Below are 17,263 nucleotides of genomic sequence, written 5' to 3'. Positions count from 1 at the left end.
GTGGTTTTAACATTGGTTTGGTTGTGGATGAGTAGGCTATTGAAACCTAGTCATTTTTGATCAAATAAGAGATTTAAACAGCATAATCAAAGTAAAATAATCTGAACTTCAATGGCGGTTTGACAGAGTTTATACTAGATTAAGTATTTTACTACGAGGTAAGTTTTTAATCAAATCACATACCTAGTAATTTTAATGATTGTTTGAATATAACTTTTTTATTGTAGAGGAAGAGATCGTGTGTACCTACTAATGTTTTCTTGTAAAATAGTACTCCAACGGATTTTGAGACTAAAAATTTGAAACTAGTATTTAGGGACCATATTTCTAAATGTTTACGAAATTTCTGCAGAATTAAGCTTGTAGTGGTTTGGGTATATGTTATTAAATGAAACTAAAAATAATGTGGGACTTATTACAGATCCCTGAGGAGTACCATTCCCCTTTAACATAAATATTGGAAGAACAGTTTTAGATTTAAGCTAAAGTATGACCTCTGATATTCTAGAAGTGTAGCTTTTCTATAATATTAAATCTCCAACATATATTAAATGCTCGTTTTAAATGTGTAATTGTTTAATTGCAAACGCTTCATGAATTTCGCTCTCTAGGTCAGGGATATTGTCGATGGCAGAACGATTTATTCGAAATCCATTTTGTTCCTTTATTAAAAGATTTGATTTTTCTAAAGTCCACAGTAGCCTAGAGTTAATTATAATTTTCCACAGTTTTCCTGTAGCACAGATGAGAGAAATCTGCCTGTAAGACTCTGGATCGGTCCAGAGTATTGGAAACCGATTAAGCTAAACAAGTTTGAGTAATTTCAGAAGATAATGTTTTGAAGGAGAAGAAAGGTGTTTTAGAAATATGCCGGAATATCTTCTGGACCAGTAGTGGCATTTTTTAAGTGATCAACAGAGAAATGAAGCTCTTCGTCGGTAATTGGAATTAGTGGTAGCGGGTAGATACTCTTGTACGATCCCACGTACGGTATGAGATAGATCTACTTCAGGTATGCAACCCTGCCCACGAGAGCCATGGCTATCCCCCAACTCCTGCCGGGGGAAGTCATGTCCCCACCCCAAGATCCCTACCAAAAACGAATAAATCTTTGGGGAACGCAATGGGAAACCACCCCAATTAACTTTCCCTAGTATAATCACACTGGATCAAGTCAATATAGAAACGGACCTTAGTCCCGGGCACCCCTTAAGTGGGGAGAGGGTGCTAAGAATTCCCCGGTTGCCACAAATATTTAGATTTAAGCATGAAAAGAAGATTGGTACATAGAATGTACGAAGTTTATTCCAGGCCGGAAAAGTGAATAACCTAATTAAAGAAATGCGAAGACTCAAAATTGACATACTTGGAAGTAGTAAAGTTAGATGGCCCAATTTAGACCAGTGCGAAATAGAAAACCACACAATATACTACTGTGGAGATACTACAACAAGAAACAAAAAACTGAGTGGCTATAAAAGTAAATAATGAAGTTAACAAATGTGTACTTAGATTTATAGAAATATCAGATAAAGTTGCAGTACTCAAAATAAATGCTAAACCAGTTAACGTGAATTTTATTCAAGCATATGCTCCAACTTCAGAAAGCTCGGAGCAGGAAATAAAAATATTCTATGAACAATTGAAAGAATCCCTAAAACATACCAAAAAACAAGAAGTGAGTATCCTGCTAGGAGATTTCAACGCCAAAGTAGGCAAAAGTGGTGTTGGCAATACTATGGGACACTTTGGACTAGGAACGCGAAATGATAGAGGAGACCGCCTTGTTCAGTTCTGCCAGGAAACGAATAGTGCAATAGTGAACACCTTTTTCCAATTACCACCTCAAAGACTCTACACCTGGAAATCTCCAGCTGACTGTCCAAATAAAATGATTAGAAATCAAATTGACTACATCATCATCAACAAACGATTTCAGAATTCCGTAAAATCCGCAAAAACATATCAGGAAGCAGATGTTTCATCAGACCATAATTTTTACTAGGACGTTTCAAACTCCACATAAAAAAAGTCCATAAAAGATAAGAACAAAAACGTCCGGACATCCAGAAGTTAAAAGATAAAACCACAAGAGAAGAAGTCAAAGAGGAGATAAACAACAAAATAAATAGCATGGCAATCTCTGAAATATTAAAACTATTTGAAACTCAAACTCCTAACGAGTCTACTGAACAAAATCTATGAAACTGCAGAATTTCCTACAGATTAGCTAGTTTCCACCTTCATCCCTCTCCCCAAAAAGGCAAATGCCACCAGATGCTCTCATTATAAAATTATAAGCTTAATGAGCCATGTACTAAAAATCCTTCTTTCTGTTATTCACTCTCGCATATATATAGAAAACTTGAAGGAAACATTAGCAGTGTTCAGTTTGGGTTTAGAAGCGGACTGGGAAGGCGAGAGGCCCTATTTTACATACAAGTATTGATACAAAGAGCTCGAGACGTAAATTGTGTGTGAAGTCTACGCATGCTTTATAGACCTTAAAAAAGCATTTGACAAGGTACAACATCAAAAATTATTTGAGATACTGAAAGAATCTAGTATTGATGAAAAAGATTTACGCCTAATTAAAAGGTTATACTTACAGCAAAGAACAACTGCACGAGTAGACAACGAAATCTCATAAGAATTCACGATAAAACGAGAAGTACGTCAGGGCTCCATTTTGTCACCGACGTTGTTCAATACTTACTCGGAAATGCTGTTCAGGGAAGCTATTGATGGTTTAAGCGAAGGTATCAAAATCAACGGTGAAATCATAAACAATTTAAGATATGCGGACGAAACGGTTTTGATTGCTCATAATGCAGAGGATCTGCAAACATTAATAGACCGTGTAGTTGAAGCCTGTGACAGATACGGCATGAAATTAACCTGTAAGAAGACCAAAATTCTTGTAATAAGTAAAAACGACGTAATACAGCACCAATTCACAGCTAATAATAAACCCTTGATAATAATCGACAAAATTACATACCTTGGATGCAGCCTAAATAAGAAATCGGACCACTCACAGGAAATAAGATGTCGTATAGAAAAGGCGAGAGCTGTCTTCAATCGCCTCAGGAAGATTTTATGTAATATGCACCTGAACATTGATATAAGAACACGAGTCTTAAGATGGTATGTATTTTCTACCCTTTTATATGGAGTCGAAGCCTGGACCTTGACGAAAGCAACATCCAAACGATTAGAAGCCTTCGAAATGTGGGGCTACCGCCGCATGCTCAGAATTTCCTATATCCATCATGTTACAAACAACACCGTGATCCAACGTTTAAATAAAGATCTGGAAATTATGCGTATCGTGAAAATCAGAAAGATGCCATACTTAGGACATGTGATGCGCAATGAGAAGTATCAACAAAGTTGTCAACTGTCAACAAAGTTGTATGTACCAACGTGATTGCCAACATCCACAGAGAATAGGCACCAAAAGAAGAAGAGGTAATTGGACTTGAGATGTGATTTTCTTGAGGTTCCACTAAGAATAAGGCAGTTCTTGAAGCGACGCTTCTATACTGGTGTATTACTTTTCTCTCTATATTAAAATGCTGAGGCGACCGTGGCGGAACTAGTGCCATTAGACGGCGTCATCACGGAACTAGTGCCACAAGATGACGTCGTCATGAAACTAGTGCCACAAGATGGCGTCATCACAGGTACCGTCACAAAATAGCGGCTCTTCAAACCGATTCACTACTCTCGATCAATTCGTTTCTAGTCATCAAATATTTATTTTAAGCAGGTTTAAATTAAAAACTGCTTGAAAAATAACTAACAAAAAACTGAAACTAATAGAAAAGTAAAAAATTAAAAGAATATCTGTCAATTTTTTTGATTTGATTCGCAACGATTGTCACAATTTAAAAGTTATAAATGTCATCCGATTAGTAACAATATTAAATCATATTTTTAAATTTTTAACAGACTCCTCGTTTTAAAATAATTTTATGTGAATACAGACTTCACAGACGAAGTAGACACAGGAGCCAGAAAATAAGGGGTAAGAAAGTAAAGAGTAGGCGTGATGCTCATCTCCCGCGAAGAAATAAAACAACTATTAAAAATATCCAGCAAATTAAGTACGAGGACCAGACAACATTACCAACAGAGCCCTCAAAAATCTGCCGGTGAAATCAATAGTGTACATCGCAAACAAACTCAGTGGTATAAGACTAAACTACGTTTAAGATACTTCCCGGATATATGGAAAGAGGCTCACGTTATTATGATAGAAAAACCTGGAAAAAATGTAGCTTTTCCACACAACTATAGACCGATAACTTCACTATCATCAATAAATAATATCGCAGAAAGTCTCTACGATTAACTGAACATATTTATAACTAAAGGGTTCAACGAAAAAATGTATACAGCTGCAGCCTTCCTAGATGTCAGCAAGGCCCTTGATTGAGTCTGACACAAAGGACTGCTATATAAAATGCACAAATATGGATACAATGAAACGATAAATAATATGTCTTGTTGCCTCATACCTGACCAACAGGAGGTTCAGAGTTCGTATAGGGTCTACTCTGTCCGAAGTCGGAACCCTGGAGGCATGTGTACTGCAGGGAGCAGTGCTGCCGCCTTACCTCTATACCATATAGACCGCTGATACACCGACCGAACCCAGATCGTTATTGAGCCTGTATGCTGACGATACTGCCATAGTATCCAGCAGCAGAGATCCGGATATAGCCAGCAATTATCTACAAAACGCTCTAAAAAAAACTACAAAGATGGTGGATAAAGTAGAAAATCACAATAACCCCGATAAAATATAGGCGGTTATGTACTAAAAAAGAAAAAGTAGAAAAAACAGAAAAATATGGATAGCAAACACTCCAATAGAATGGAGTAATGCAGTAAAATATCTAGGTGTAATACTAGACAAGAAACTAACATTCACAGAACACGTTAAACAAACTGTTTATAAGTCAAAAGCGCTTTAAAGTCAACTCTCTGCTCTAATAGGCAGGAGAAACAAATTAAGATTCCAATAAAAAATCAGAATGGCAAATAGTGTAATACTATCGACACTGGAGTATGAATCAGCAGCATGGGGCCATCCCTGCAAAACCAACAGGAAGAAGATCCAAACAACGCAAAATCAGATAATTAGAGATGCCTTGAGTACCTGTAAGGTACGTATATAGGTAATCAAAACAATATGAAATCTTTAACAGCCTAAGAAATCATCCAAATAGGAGATTAAGAAAGTTGACTAGCTACGACGAAAACAAGAGGACGATACATAGACGGCCAAAACATCAAATCGCAGGATACAGGAAGTACAGGACCCATGAAGAATCGAGATAGCCAAGCGGTAGTCAAACACAAGTAGTAGTAAGCAAATAGAAGGTAAACAAAAAAATACTCCAGCGAGAGGGTATACAGCTGGGAATGCACACAACACTCTACGCACACACCTAGGGAAAGTTAATTTAGTAAAAAAAAACCCTTACCTTCTATCAAGTCGCTTCCCATAACCATCTGTGACCCATAAGTGAATAACTGAATCTTTGTCAGACAAACTCAAACTCAGTAGCTAGGTATAAAAGGCCCGTCAGACTTTTTGTACAGCCACTTAGGCATAGGCACCTAAGGTAGGTCGAAAAAGACCTTAGTCGCGAAAACTGAGCATCGAGGTCATGTGTGACAAACATAGGCTCGATGGCTAGGCCTTTCGGGTGCTCAGCCGGCTATGAGATCAAAATTTATTTTGCCAAATCGGCGGCTGAGTAAACGAACACACACATATTTCGGACAGAGAGACATCAACATAGTTTGATGGCTCTCTATTTGAAACACACACCTTTTTTTCGGGACCAAGTCCCATAGTCATGTTAGAGTAACATATCTAGAGTCAGTAAAGTAAATAGGGAGAAAAGCCGATATGTGTGCTACCCCTACAGATAGGTGGCTTATCCATAGTCAACAAAAACAGAGGGTATATATATATTCTGAAAAATTTTCGTGGTTACAATTAACCCTAGTAATACTATTACTAGAATTAATATTAAACTCAACTATTTCGTGTCATCTTTCATTAAATAGTCTAATGTCGGAGATCAATTTAAGTCGCTTCTGGGATATGGAAAAAATTCCAAGGGACAAAATTTTGTCGCCTGAAGAAAAGGCATACGAAGAGCATTATGAATGTTACACTACTCGGGATATTACTGGTAAATATGTACGTATGTAAAATAAATTATGTACGATAATTAGTAAGCTAATTACTATTTAAATGGAAATAATCCACAATTAAAAGTTAAAGTAGGTTTATTGACGTTTCAATTTCCACTACGGAAATTCGAAAATTAGTAAGTTCATCTGATTTTTCCAGTAATCTAGTAAAAAATATTCGCGAACCTTTTTTATGCCCTGATACCGTTTTTCGAAGCTTGAAAAATCTGTTTTAGGATTATATATATTTAAAAAAATTTCATATGTCATTAAAGATCGCTTGGCATTACCGAGTTTGACATTCAGGGCTTTAATTACTCCTTTAATTTAAATTGTTCTAATATATATACTTAAATAAAAAAACAAGAATACAAACAAATAACCAAAAAAACTAAATTCTGTCACGACAAAATGGTAATTAACAATTTAAATTATATGCTGAGTTTATTAAATTACTACTAATTAATTTTGAACAAACTCGAAATAGAGGGGATACTCTGTTTTATGAGCAGTGAAAGGAATAAAATAACAAGAATGGATTAATTGAATGGTTCGATGACTTAGTTTGAATTGCTGATTTCGATATTTAGATATGGTATTTCTGCTGAATGACACAAGAATAGGACGAACGATGTGCGATGAATCCTTAAGAATTCCGACGAAAAGGCGATAACTTGTTATGTGTCCAACAAAAGTATGCAACCTATTCTTAAATTAATATTATTGTGTTCATATATGTTTGATTAATTTAAATTACAAATGATTAAAATTATATTTAATTTGTAAATAAATAAAGTGAAATGCAGATCAGTTGTTTCAATTTTCCTATGTTCTCTCTTAAACGACTACTTTCCTTTAGCACCAGCTTTTAATTCCCCGAGGGTGGTTGCTATTGGAAGTTTTTACTGTATTATGTATATTTTGTTAAATAGCTGACTTATATGTTCGGGTTTCATTAATTTCAGCATACATATTATTTTTCCCTGGCGTCTTACTGTTTTTTTTAATGTTGATGATATTTTTCCCTTCTGATATTAGTATAAGTAGTCCTGAAAAGTCAATTAGATTTGGTATAGCTGGGTCTATCATTGGGACACATGGATTTAATATATTTTTATTAGCCTAGTGTTTTATGCCTGCGATATCCTGTAATCTGTTTAAACTTCAAATAATTCATGTTGCTCATATAACCTAACCACTAGGGTGGAGCTCAAATTTATTTTCGAATGAAAAACTTAAATGACATTTTTTCGTATTTTCAGTCTGAAAAGTGCCCCAAGGTGATTGAAATTTTGTAATTCTGTAAAAAATTTTTTAATTCGACAGAGTCAACGATAATGTTTTTTATTCATTTATTTGAGCTATTAGGATTATAAATAATACGAAGAAGAAAAGAAATAATACAAAAAAAAAAATTATGCTTACAAATTCAAGAATAACATAAAAAATCATTATGAATGATAGTCTTTCCTACTGTCAAAATTAGGCATCAAAAGGCATGATTTCAGCTTATTCTTAATAAATCCATCTCTCCTCTGTGGTCCACAGACGGCAGCACTTGCTTCTGTAACTAATTTGACATACCTTTCAGTGGATTGTGTGTGACACGGAATTTTTCTAATATTATTCAGGATTTCATTTTCGACAAGCTGTGGCTCTATGATGGCCTGAGATATTATTTCGGTACTGACACTTTTCGTTAGTAGAGGTTCTGTCTTGGTTTTCCAATCCATCATATCGATATAATTATGAGCATCCATATTTAAAGTAGGTACTTGAAAAATACGCAAGGCTCCGATCTTTGATGTCTCCCTGATCTTCAATATTCTGCGGAGTGCAAGTTCTCTGACGTACTCTCTGTTGTCGGCTAACATTCCTAGTAGTAAATTCTCTGAATGGCCAAAGAATGCATTTTTCTGTATGACTGGGTCTATAATATTCTTCAAATGGTTTGGCAAATAGCGCGACAGTTATATCGTATCATATAAATGTTTGGCATCAAAAATACACATTGGCTCAGTCTTGATTCTGAACCACATAGGAGCATAGACCGTTAAAATAAATGTGCTTAGTATAATTAGGGTTTCTGACAGAGTTTCACTTGAGACATATAATCTCAATATCCGGTTCGCCATTGTCAACCATCTAGAGTGAACTAGTTTACCTGGATTTTTTTTCGCAAAGTTTTCATCACAATGTCCACTATTGATATACTGACATATTTGTAGTAGATACAGTTGATCGGTGCTTAACTCTTGTGTCGATTTGGTAATATCGAGTAACGCACATTTAATTGCATCAAACAAAACAACTGGTAACACTTCACAGTTAGTAACTGCCTTGCCAATGGGACCTGTGAAACCTTTTGGTTCACTTGTAGTGCCATCTAAATGTTGAAAAAGGTGACGCAATGGCAGTGCATTAGCGTGTATTTGGCATACGAGCCATTGGAGGGGACGTTGAAACTTGATTTCCAATAAACGAATAACGCCACCTTTAATTCCTGTGTTCACGGCAGTCCCATCACAACCAATAGCCATTATTTGATTTGCATCGATGGACGTGGAGGCAAGGAATGTCAGAATAGAGTTGCAAATCGTTTTGGCGTCACCAGTTTTCAAAGAAATATGGCCTAGGTATTCACAGTCCGGTTCTTTCAATATGGTAATATGCTCCTCCTGAATCACTCTTTTACGACCATCTTCGTGTATTAACGTTTTATCTTTTCTACCATCGTAACATAATCCGATGATAGCACCAAAAATTGTAGGTTTACCTGTCAATGTATCCCTAGCTTTAGAACGAGCTTGTCGAACTCTACTTCTATCTATAACTTGTGATGAATCGTTTTCAGTAATGGAAAGCTGCAGAAATGATTGCAGCTCCAGCACGATCTGAAACCCCATAACGATCTAATGTTCTGGCAATAACTGGAAATGTGACATCAGTCATAGTGAGTGAAGAAGTGCAAATAATTGATTGCGATTGGAAGTCCTCAATGTCACCGTTTTTCTTTAATGTATCTGACTGTTTAACATTCAGTCGTATCTTTGAAGTTGTAGGTGATTTGGAAGTACTAGGAATGGATTCCACATCTATTTGCAAGGCTCTTTGTTCTTCACGTTGCTTTTGTAGGTGTAATCTATGTAAATTCACCTCATTTTTTTTTTGTCGCTTTACGATCTAAACTACCAATAATCATTTTACGGTCAGTTCGTTGGTCTATTAAGAAATTTTGTTCTGGTATTAGAATTTTTCGGTTTCTAGGACAGCTGCAATCTGTGAACTCTAAACATTTGCAAGTAGCAATATCAAACAATTACTTGCTATCCTCACCAAACTTAAACAGCTTCTCTTTGTAACCAACTTCGTCCTTCCTGCCTTTATATTGTTTCAATAATGTTCTATACTTATCGTGGTAAGCTATAACTCTGGCTAATATTGTTTTGTGTTCTACAATGGGTATTAAAGCTCTGCGCCACATCTCCTCTACTCTTTCCGTCACAATTTCACTGGTTTTCAGCACACAGATGTTATACTGTTTTTTATAGCTTTGGGATACGAATATAAACAGCTTCATCATATCTTTATACGTAGGTAACACATTTTTAGGGAGCTCACTACCAGAACCAAATATTGGACAAGTTAGTTCACTCCGGAGTAATGCCATAGTTGTAATCTAATTATAGTAACTGAATTCACACAAAATTTGTCGCAACACTAAACTTTGACGATTGAGCTTGATGCTATAGAAAACGATACTAAACCAACCGATTAACGAAACAGTACTAAATAGTGAATACAAAAGATGTACCTACTACCTACTTAGAATTGAAATAGAGTGGGAGAGTAAAGGTCGACTTCTGTGACAGGTAATAACTGGTTGGTATCTCCGTTAGGTAGGGGGCTGGCCCGAAATTCAAAATAGATCGATTTCAGTGGCACCGGGGCAGTTATTCTGATGGAAATAGCAAGAAGTGTTAATGAAGTTTTCGTTTCATATCCTAAGACCGGATTGATACCGCACCCCACGCATTTAATTTTTTTTTTTTTTATAACTTTCAAAATTTTATATCACGTTGGGGCAGATGTCAGAGTGGAAATATAAAAAAATGACAATAAACTTTTCGAATACTGTCCCTCAGTAGCATCGATTCCGCACCCCGCGTTTGTGAAAATCGTTATTTTATTTTTCTCCATATAACAGCGCTCCACCCTACTCACCACCTCTTGACATTATTTTTCTAGTCACTTTTCTTTTGGTTGTCTTATTTTATATCCTATACCCCTTGATTGTGTTATTTGGACTATTACCTACAATATTATGGGATTATAATAAAAAAACAATTATAGATCCCTAGAAATGCTCTAGAACAGAATACTAAGTAATATTGTTATAATTGGAGCAACGATTTACATAATGCTCCAAGTCGCATCTATCCCAAATAAGAAAATAATGCCACCAAAGGGCATGAACAGAGACTCCACGATCATCCCAACATTGAAGTACTCCAACTTCGTAACGACCAACCCATGCAAAGGTTCAAACGAACATTTGAATTTGTGTCTGTGATGAGTTAGCCTAATACAAAGATAATGCTGTGCATTCTATCCTCATCAATTAAGTAAGCTGTTAGTAATAAACCGAGTAAGTTCTCTGTAGTGTAGGTACAAAAATAAGATTAGTAGTTCAAGTAAAACATCTACAGACAGACCACAAGTAACGTCTGTAAATCTATAATCTATAGTACAAACTTTCTTTGTGAATTTAGTACTTATAAATTAAAACGAATAAAATTATATCTCCGAACGAAGCTAACACGTTAACTGCGTTCAGAGATAGTTATAAACTTACGTTTACTGCGTTACCTCAGTAACCCCTAGGCAAAAATTTTTGTAACTCTTGTATTATTTTAAATTATTCCTGCCCCCACACCCTCTCTAATCTTGGATCCGTCTGTATACATCCGTCAGTCTTTATTTTACCCTGTTGGTTATGGTACACCTTGTTTCTTTATATATTTCTCTCTGGAATAGACACCCTTTATGATATCTTAAAATTGTATTGTTTTCTCATGTGACTAGTTCTGCAGTAAAGGGTCGCTTCGTCACAGTCCTTGTGATATTCCTATGTTCTCTACCTTTGTTGTGAATATTTAATGATTGTTTTATTTTGTAGATTCCTAATCTTGCCTTACATTGTATTATCAAATGCAAGGAAGGCAGGCCTAGTACAGTCTCAAACAAAGTAGCAAATTGATATACAAAATTGACCTACCCTGAGGTTTCGTGACCTGGGACACTGTATGAATGCACTGTTTAAATTTGACACTAATAGAAATCACCCGTCTTGTAGTAAAGAATAACTTTAAATTAAATTAATGAAAACATTTATACAAGGTGGAAATCACTTATGGAATGAAATTATTTTTGTCCCTGTTTTAAAAATTATAAAGTATGGTCCAAGCTTTATTTTTACTAGAGCGCCCTGTATATTTTTATATATATAGCCCTGTATATATAGCGTCTATTATGAAGATTACAAGGTAAAATTTTGCAATTATACAGTGTGGAAACCACTTTATAAGTATATATAATCCTAAACCCATTTACCCTAAGCTGTCGGGTGTAATGTCTTTAGTTAGTTGCATGTACAATTTTTCTCCATTGCTTCTTATTCTTTGCTTGGTTTCTTGCTTGTTCTTTTCTGATTCCTCGTGTCTGTAGTATTGAGGTTACATTATCATCCCATGTCTTCATTGGCCTGCTCCTTGGTGTCTTTGGTTTGTCTTCTGGCTTCCCATACTTTTTTAACTGGTCTTTCTTGATTCATTCTAACCATGTGTCCATACCATCTCAGTTGGGCCTCTTCAATTTTTTTAATAATTGGTTGGACCTTAAAATATTCTCTGACTGCCTCATTTCTAATCCTGTCTAACCTGGTTATACCCATTATTCTTCTAAGAAACTTCATTTCTATGCTCTGTATTTTCGATTTTAATTTATCAGTAAGCGTTCCACTTTCACTACCAAAAGTTAAAATCGGTACAAACACCGTCTTGTATATGGTCACTTTGGCTTTTTGGGATACTTTTTTTTTCTGTAAAAACGTACTTTTAATTGCGTGGTACATCGAGCAGCACTTTCTATTCTGGAACTTATTTCAGTTTCTTCAGTTCCTGTGTTCTCTATTTGTACTCCCAAGTATTTGTAAGTATCGACTTGTTCAAGTGTATTTCCGTTAAGTGTTATCTTCGTTTGTTTTCTATTTTTTACACATACCATTACTTTCGTCTTCTCATTATTGATCCTCAAATTTCGTTTAATAAGTGCAGCGTTCCATACTTGTAAATTTCGATTGAGTGTTTCTTCATTTATCCCAAATATCACTAGGTCGTCTGCATATGCACACTCTGAGATCCACACTGCTTCTAGATTTCCGGCATATAGTTTCAATGTTTCTGCTCTAGTTTCTTTAATTATGTCATCCAAGACAATGTTAAACAGTATGGGGCCTAGGACTCCTCCTTGACGTAGACTCTCATTTACTATGAACTCTTCGGATTCCATATTATCGGTTCTGATTCTGTTCCTTGTATGTCTATATATACTCATAATGGCTTGACTGAGTTTGATTTTCACACCTTTCTTTTTTAAACATTATGTCAATCACCTTCCTTGGAGTACTATCAAATGCCTTTTCTAAGTCTATAAAGGCTTGGTATAACTCAGTGCTTCAGTCCCGTGCGTTTTGTATTAGTTTTTTGATAGTAAAAATGTGATCTTGGATACTTCTGCCTTTTCTAAGTTCACTCTGTGATTGTTCCATTTTAGAATCAACTTCTTGTAAAAGACGTTTTTCTAGTATTCTCTCATATACTTTGGATGAGATGCTCAGTAGTGTTATTCCTCTGTAGTTACTACATTCGCGTCTGTCTCCCTTTTTGAAAATAGGTAGAATACCTCCCACTTCCCAATCTTTTGGTATTTGCCTCTCACTCCATGACCTATTACATACTTTTGTTAGCAGTTCAACGCCCTTGTCGCCCATGTTTTTAAGTATTTCTGCTTAAGGCGACTGGATTTTATCAAATCCAGTCGCCTTACCTATCTTAAGCTTTTGTATGATTTCTTTTGTTTCTGCTATAGTTATTTCGTCTTAAATTTGGTCTTCTTGCTCTACCTCTTCTGGTTCTTCTGTGATAATGTCTACATCATTTTGGATATTCAGTAGATCCTCGAAATATTGCTTCCATCTATCTAGGATGTGGTCATTCTCATGCAGTAAGTGTCCTTCTTTGTCCCTTATTTGCTTTGTTGTTTGTGGAGTTTTTTCGGTTTTTAAATTCTTCAGGGTTTTAAAGAATAATTTTTCGTTAGAGTGGTAGTCTTCTTCCATGTTATTTCAGAATTTTTTCCAACTTTTCAGTTTCGCTGCTAGTACCATATCTTTGACTTTGATTCTTTGTAGTTTGTATATTTGGTAGTTGTCTGCGGTTCCGTTTTTTAAGTAGTTTTTCCAAGCTATCTTCTTGGACTTACTTCTGCTTTTATTTCATTGTTCCACCAGTTTGTACAGTACACTTTTTGACTCTGTTATTTCTTGTTATTCCGCATGCTTGTTTACCACCGTTTAGGAGTGCTTCTTTTAGTATTCGCCAATTTTGGTGTAAGTCACAGTCATGTTCAGAGTGCTCTGTTAGGTAGTTTTTAACGTAGTTTTCAAACTTGTTTGCTGTCTCCTTATCCGTTAGCTTATGTGACCTGATTACTTTTATAGTGGGTGTATCATGAGCTTGTTTTCTTGGTCTCTTGCGTTATTGATTCTTGTCGTACTACCAAGCTGGTCCTGGCTACAACTAGATAGTAGTCACTATATATTTCAGCTCCTCGTTTTACTCTTACGTCTTTAATGCATTGCCTCGATGATCTATTTACTATAACACATAGTCTATGATGGATCTTTCGCCTCTACTTTTGACTTCCCTTGTATATTTATGATAGATTTATGATTATGTATGATTTATGATTATGTATATTTATGATTATTTATGGTAGATCTCCCACACGATACACGGGCCATATTGTTGCTACCATTGGCGCTCCATTGTCAGAATGTGCTAGAATGGCAGAAGATAGAAAAACGTGGAGGAACATTGGGAAATTTAGCTAATAGCTTCATGATATCACGATACCTGCATCAGGTTAACGACTAAGAAGAAGAAGAAGTATATTTATGTACATCTTTGTGTTTAAAAAATGTCATTATTTTTAAATTATTTTCTCTGCATATATCAATAATACGATCCCCATTGTCATTTTTTATTTCTTCTCCATATGGTCCTAATACATCTTGGGTATGTTCATCTCTTACACCCACTCGACCAATTAGATCCCCTAGTATTGCCTTTTAAACTGTCTATTATTTCTGAGGCCTTATCCCAGAATAGGTCTTTGCTAGCTGCTCTTTCGTCATCATTTATTCCATACATAACGATGATATTGACTAGTTTGTGTTTCGCAGTTACCAGTCTTATCTTTAGAATTCTTTCGGAAATGCATTCCCAATCTTGAATATTCTTTATTAGGTTACTGTGTATCAGGCAGCCTACCCCTTCTTTTGCTCTTTTGCTAAGTGACACTCTACTGGTGATGAGGAAGTGCCCATTTTCTAAGTGGAAACCACTTACGGAATAAAATTGTTTGTCCTTATTTTATAAAATAATAAAAAATGCTTGGACACGTCATCTTTTAAATTCAAATGTTCGCTTTTTAAACATAAATTTAAATGTACAGGGTTATCTACGCAAGGTTAGGATAGTCCATATTCTTTATTTTTTGTGAAATACCCACTACATTTTTATGTTTTTAAAATATCTTTAACAACCAAATCTTAACAAACTATATTGTGTAGGGTCTGTTATGAATCGTACAAGGTGAAATTTTGAAATTATGTATAATTGTCGTGTTTAAAAAGCATACATCTGAATTTAAAAGTTGACTTTTCCAAGCCTGTTTCTTTTTCTTCTTGTTTTTTGATCTCCACCTAATAGGTATTTGACCAGCACATATGTTTGATTATCCTTTTTAAGCGGGGACTCTCCTCACAGAGCAAGCGTGTTTCATAATTTTCTAAAATAAACACACAACCAATTTTATTCGATTAGTGGATTTCACACTTTAAAATTTCAAAATTTCACCCTGTATTATTCATATTAGACCCTACATAATATAGTTCGTTGAGATGTGGTTGTTCCTCAGCTTTTGAAAATATAAAAATATACAGGATATTCCATTAAAAATAAATAATATGGACTATGCTAGGCTTACGTGAATCACCTCGTACATTTAAACTTATGTTTAACAAGCGCACATTTATTTTATTCCATAAGTGGTTTTCACCCTGTATATATCATTATTGAGAAGTAAATATATCGAATATCGTGTGGTGAAAAAAAATTAAGCAATTCGAGTAAATACAAATATAATACATAGTAACATAGCATCTTAAGAAGCTACGTATTCTCTACTGTTGTATATGGAGTTACGGACGCAACCGAAAGAAGACAAGCCAGCTTATAGATGTGGTGTTATCGAAGAATGTGGAAAATATCAAAAATACAATACGTAACAAATAGGGAAACATTATAAAAGATTAAAAAGAAAAATAAATACTCAACACTATAAAGGATAGAAAAATGAGCTACTTTGGTCACATTTTAAGAAATTAAAAATATGAATCCACAAGGAAACTAAATTCCTGTAGTTGGCTGTATACCATGTATCACAAAAATTTTATTTTAAAAAGGTATAATATGAGTTGATGCGATAGGTTATACAAGGAAAAGTGGAAGGAAAAAGAGAACCGGGGAGACGACACACGTCCTGGTTGAAAATTTTATAGCAGTTGCAGATAGAGTAAAATGGGCCAATGTCCTTAAAAGATGAGATAAACGAAGAAGAAGGAACATATTCTTACATTACATTACAAATATGTAGTTTTATACTACTTAAAGTAAGTAATTTAATAAAGAGTGTTGAAAGATTTGGTCGACAAAATGTTATTCCACTGAGTACCGAGTGAATTGAAATAAAAAGTATATAATTTAAAGAAGCTTAGATAAACGAAAAATAAAAAAGGGATAATAAAATGTTCAATACACAAGTTTTTAACTAAAAAAAAAGAATAATGTGTCTGCGGATAAATCATCTGGTTTCTGTTAATTATGAAAATAGATTTATAAGAATTTGCGTAAGAAGAATTTCATAGACATTCCTCATTTGATCACTTTTCTCTAAATGATCACGGATATGTCTATTACAAAGATTATAACAAAAATATATTTTATAATGCACACCTAAATTAATTTGTACTTTTTCTAAATCAAATAGAATAAATAACCTTAGATACTAACGTGCAACCCTAAATAGTTTGTTTTAATATAAAATTGAGCACTTTAGGCTAATTAAATCAAGAATTTACTGTACTATCGTATCCTAACACGTGCAGTTTTATAATAAGTACATACAATTAAGCCTCAAGGGTACTAAAATAGACTTTAATTAATACTTACTATAATCAGCCAAACACAGTGTACTGAGTAAAACCACCCCTAGAAACTTAAACGAAACCTTCATTGTCGCCACATTTATGTCATAAACGGAAGTTCTTGTAAAACTAATTTTGGCTCGGTTTAAAACAAACACTGCCAGCACAGTCTCCCTAATAGTAACTAACGAACCGTTGTCTGTGTAATACAAAGCTCTCGAAAATCGACATGTTAATGATAAGAAGTTCAAAAGGTCAGATGCTTTGATTGGTTCGTGATCAGTAAATATTAATAACAATTATCTAAGCCTGTGCACAGCAATTTTCTGGGAACTAATTTTGATTAATAGAGAATCATTCTGCGTAAATATTTAGTGTGGTCATAATAATTGACATAATGATTATCGTACTCATTTAACTGTTAGAGAATTTTCGTGTTTGATCATTTATTACTGGTATTACAAAAATATGGGCGATATTTCTTTAGATGAAAATTCT

General features: G+C 34.8%; 1 protein-coding gene across 2 annotated transcripts in view; it reads right to left on the bottom strand.

Moving 5' to 3' along the window:
- The window catches only part of Apoltp (Apolipoprotein lipid transfer particle), a 1,459,665-nt gene extending 1,442,612 nt beyond the window's left edge, over positions 1-17,053 (bottom strand). For both annotated transcript variants that reach the window (XM_072546518.1, XM_072546519.1), the window contains exon 1: positions 16,791-17,053. In XM_072546518.1, coding sequence (XP_072402619.1) covers positions 16,791-16,854 — 64 coding nt within the window. In that variant the 5' untranslated portion in view covers positions 16,855-17,053. The remainder of the gene's footprint in view (positions 1-16,790) is intronic.
- Between the last annotated feature and the right edge of the window lie 210 nt (positions 17,054-17,263).

This window comes from Diabrotica undecimpunctata, chromosome 10, assembly GCF_040954645.1.
Source record: "Diabrotica undecimpunctata isolate CICGRU chromosome 10, icDiaUnde3, whole genome shotgun sequence".
NCBI lineage: Eukaryota > Metazoa > Arthropoda > Insecta > Coleoptera > Chrysomelidae > Diabrotica > Diabrotica undecimpunctata.
This window is presented reverse-complemented; position numbering and strand designations above follow the sequence as displayed.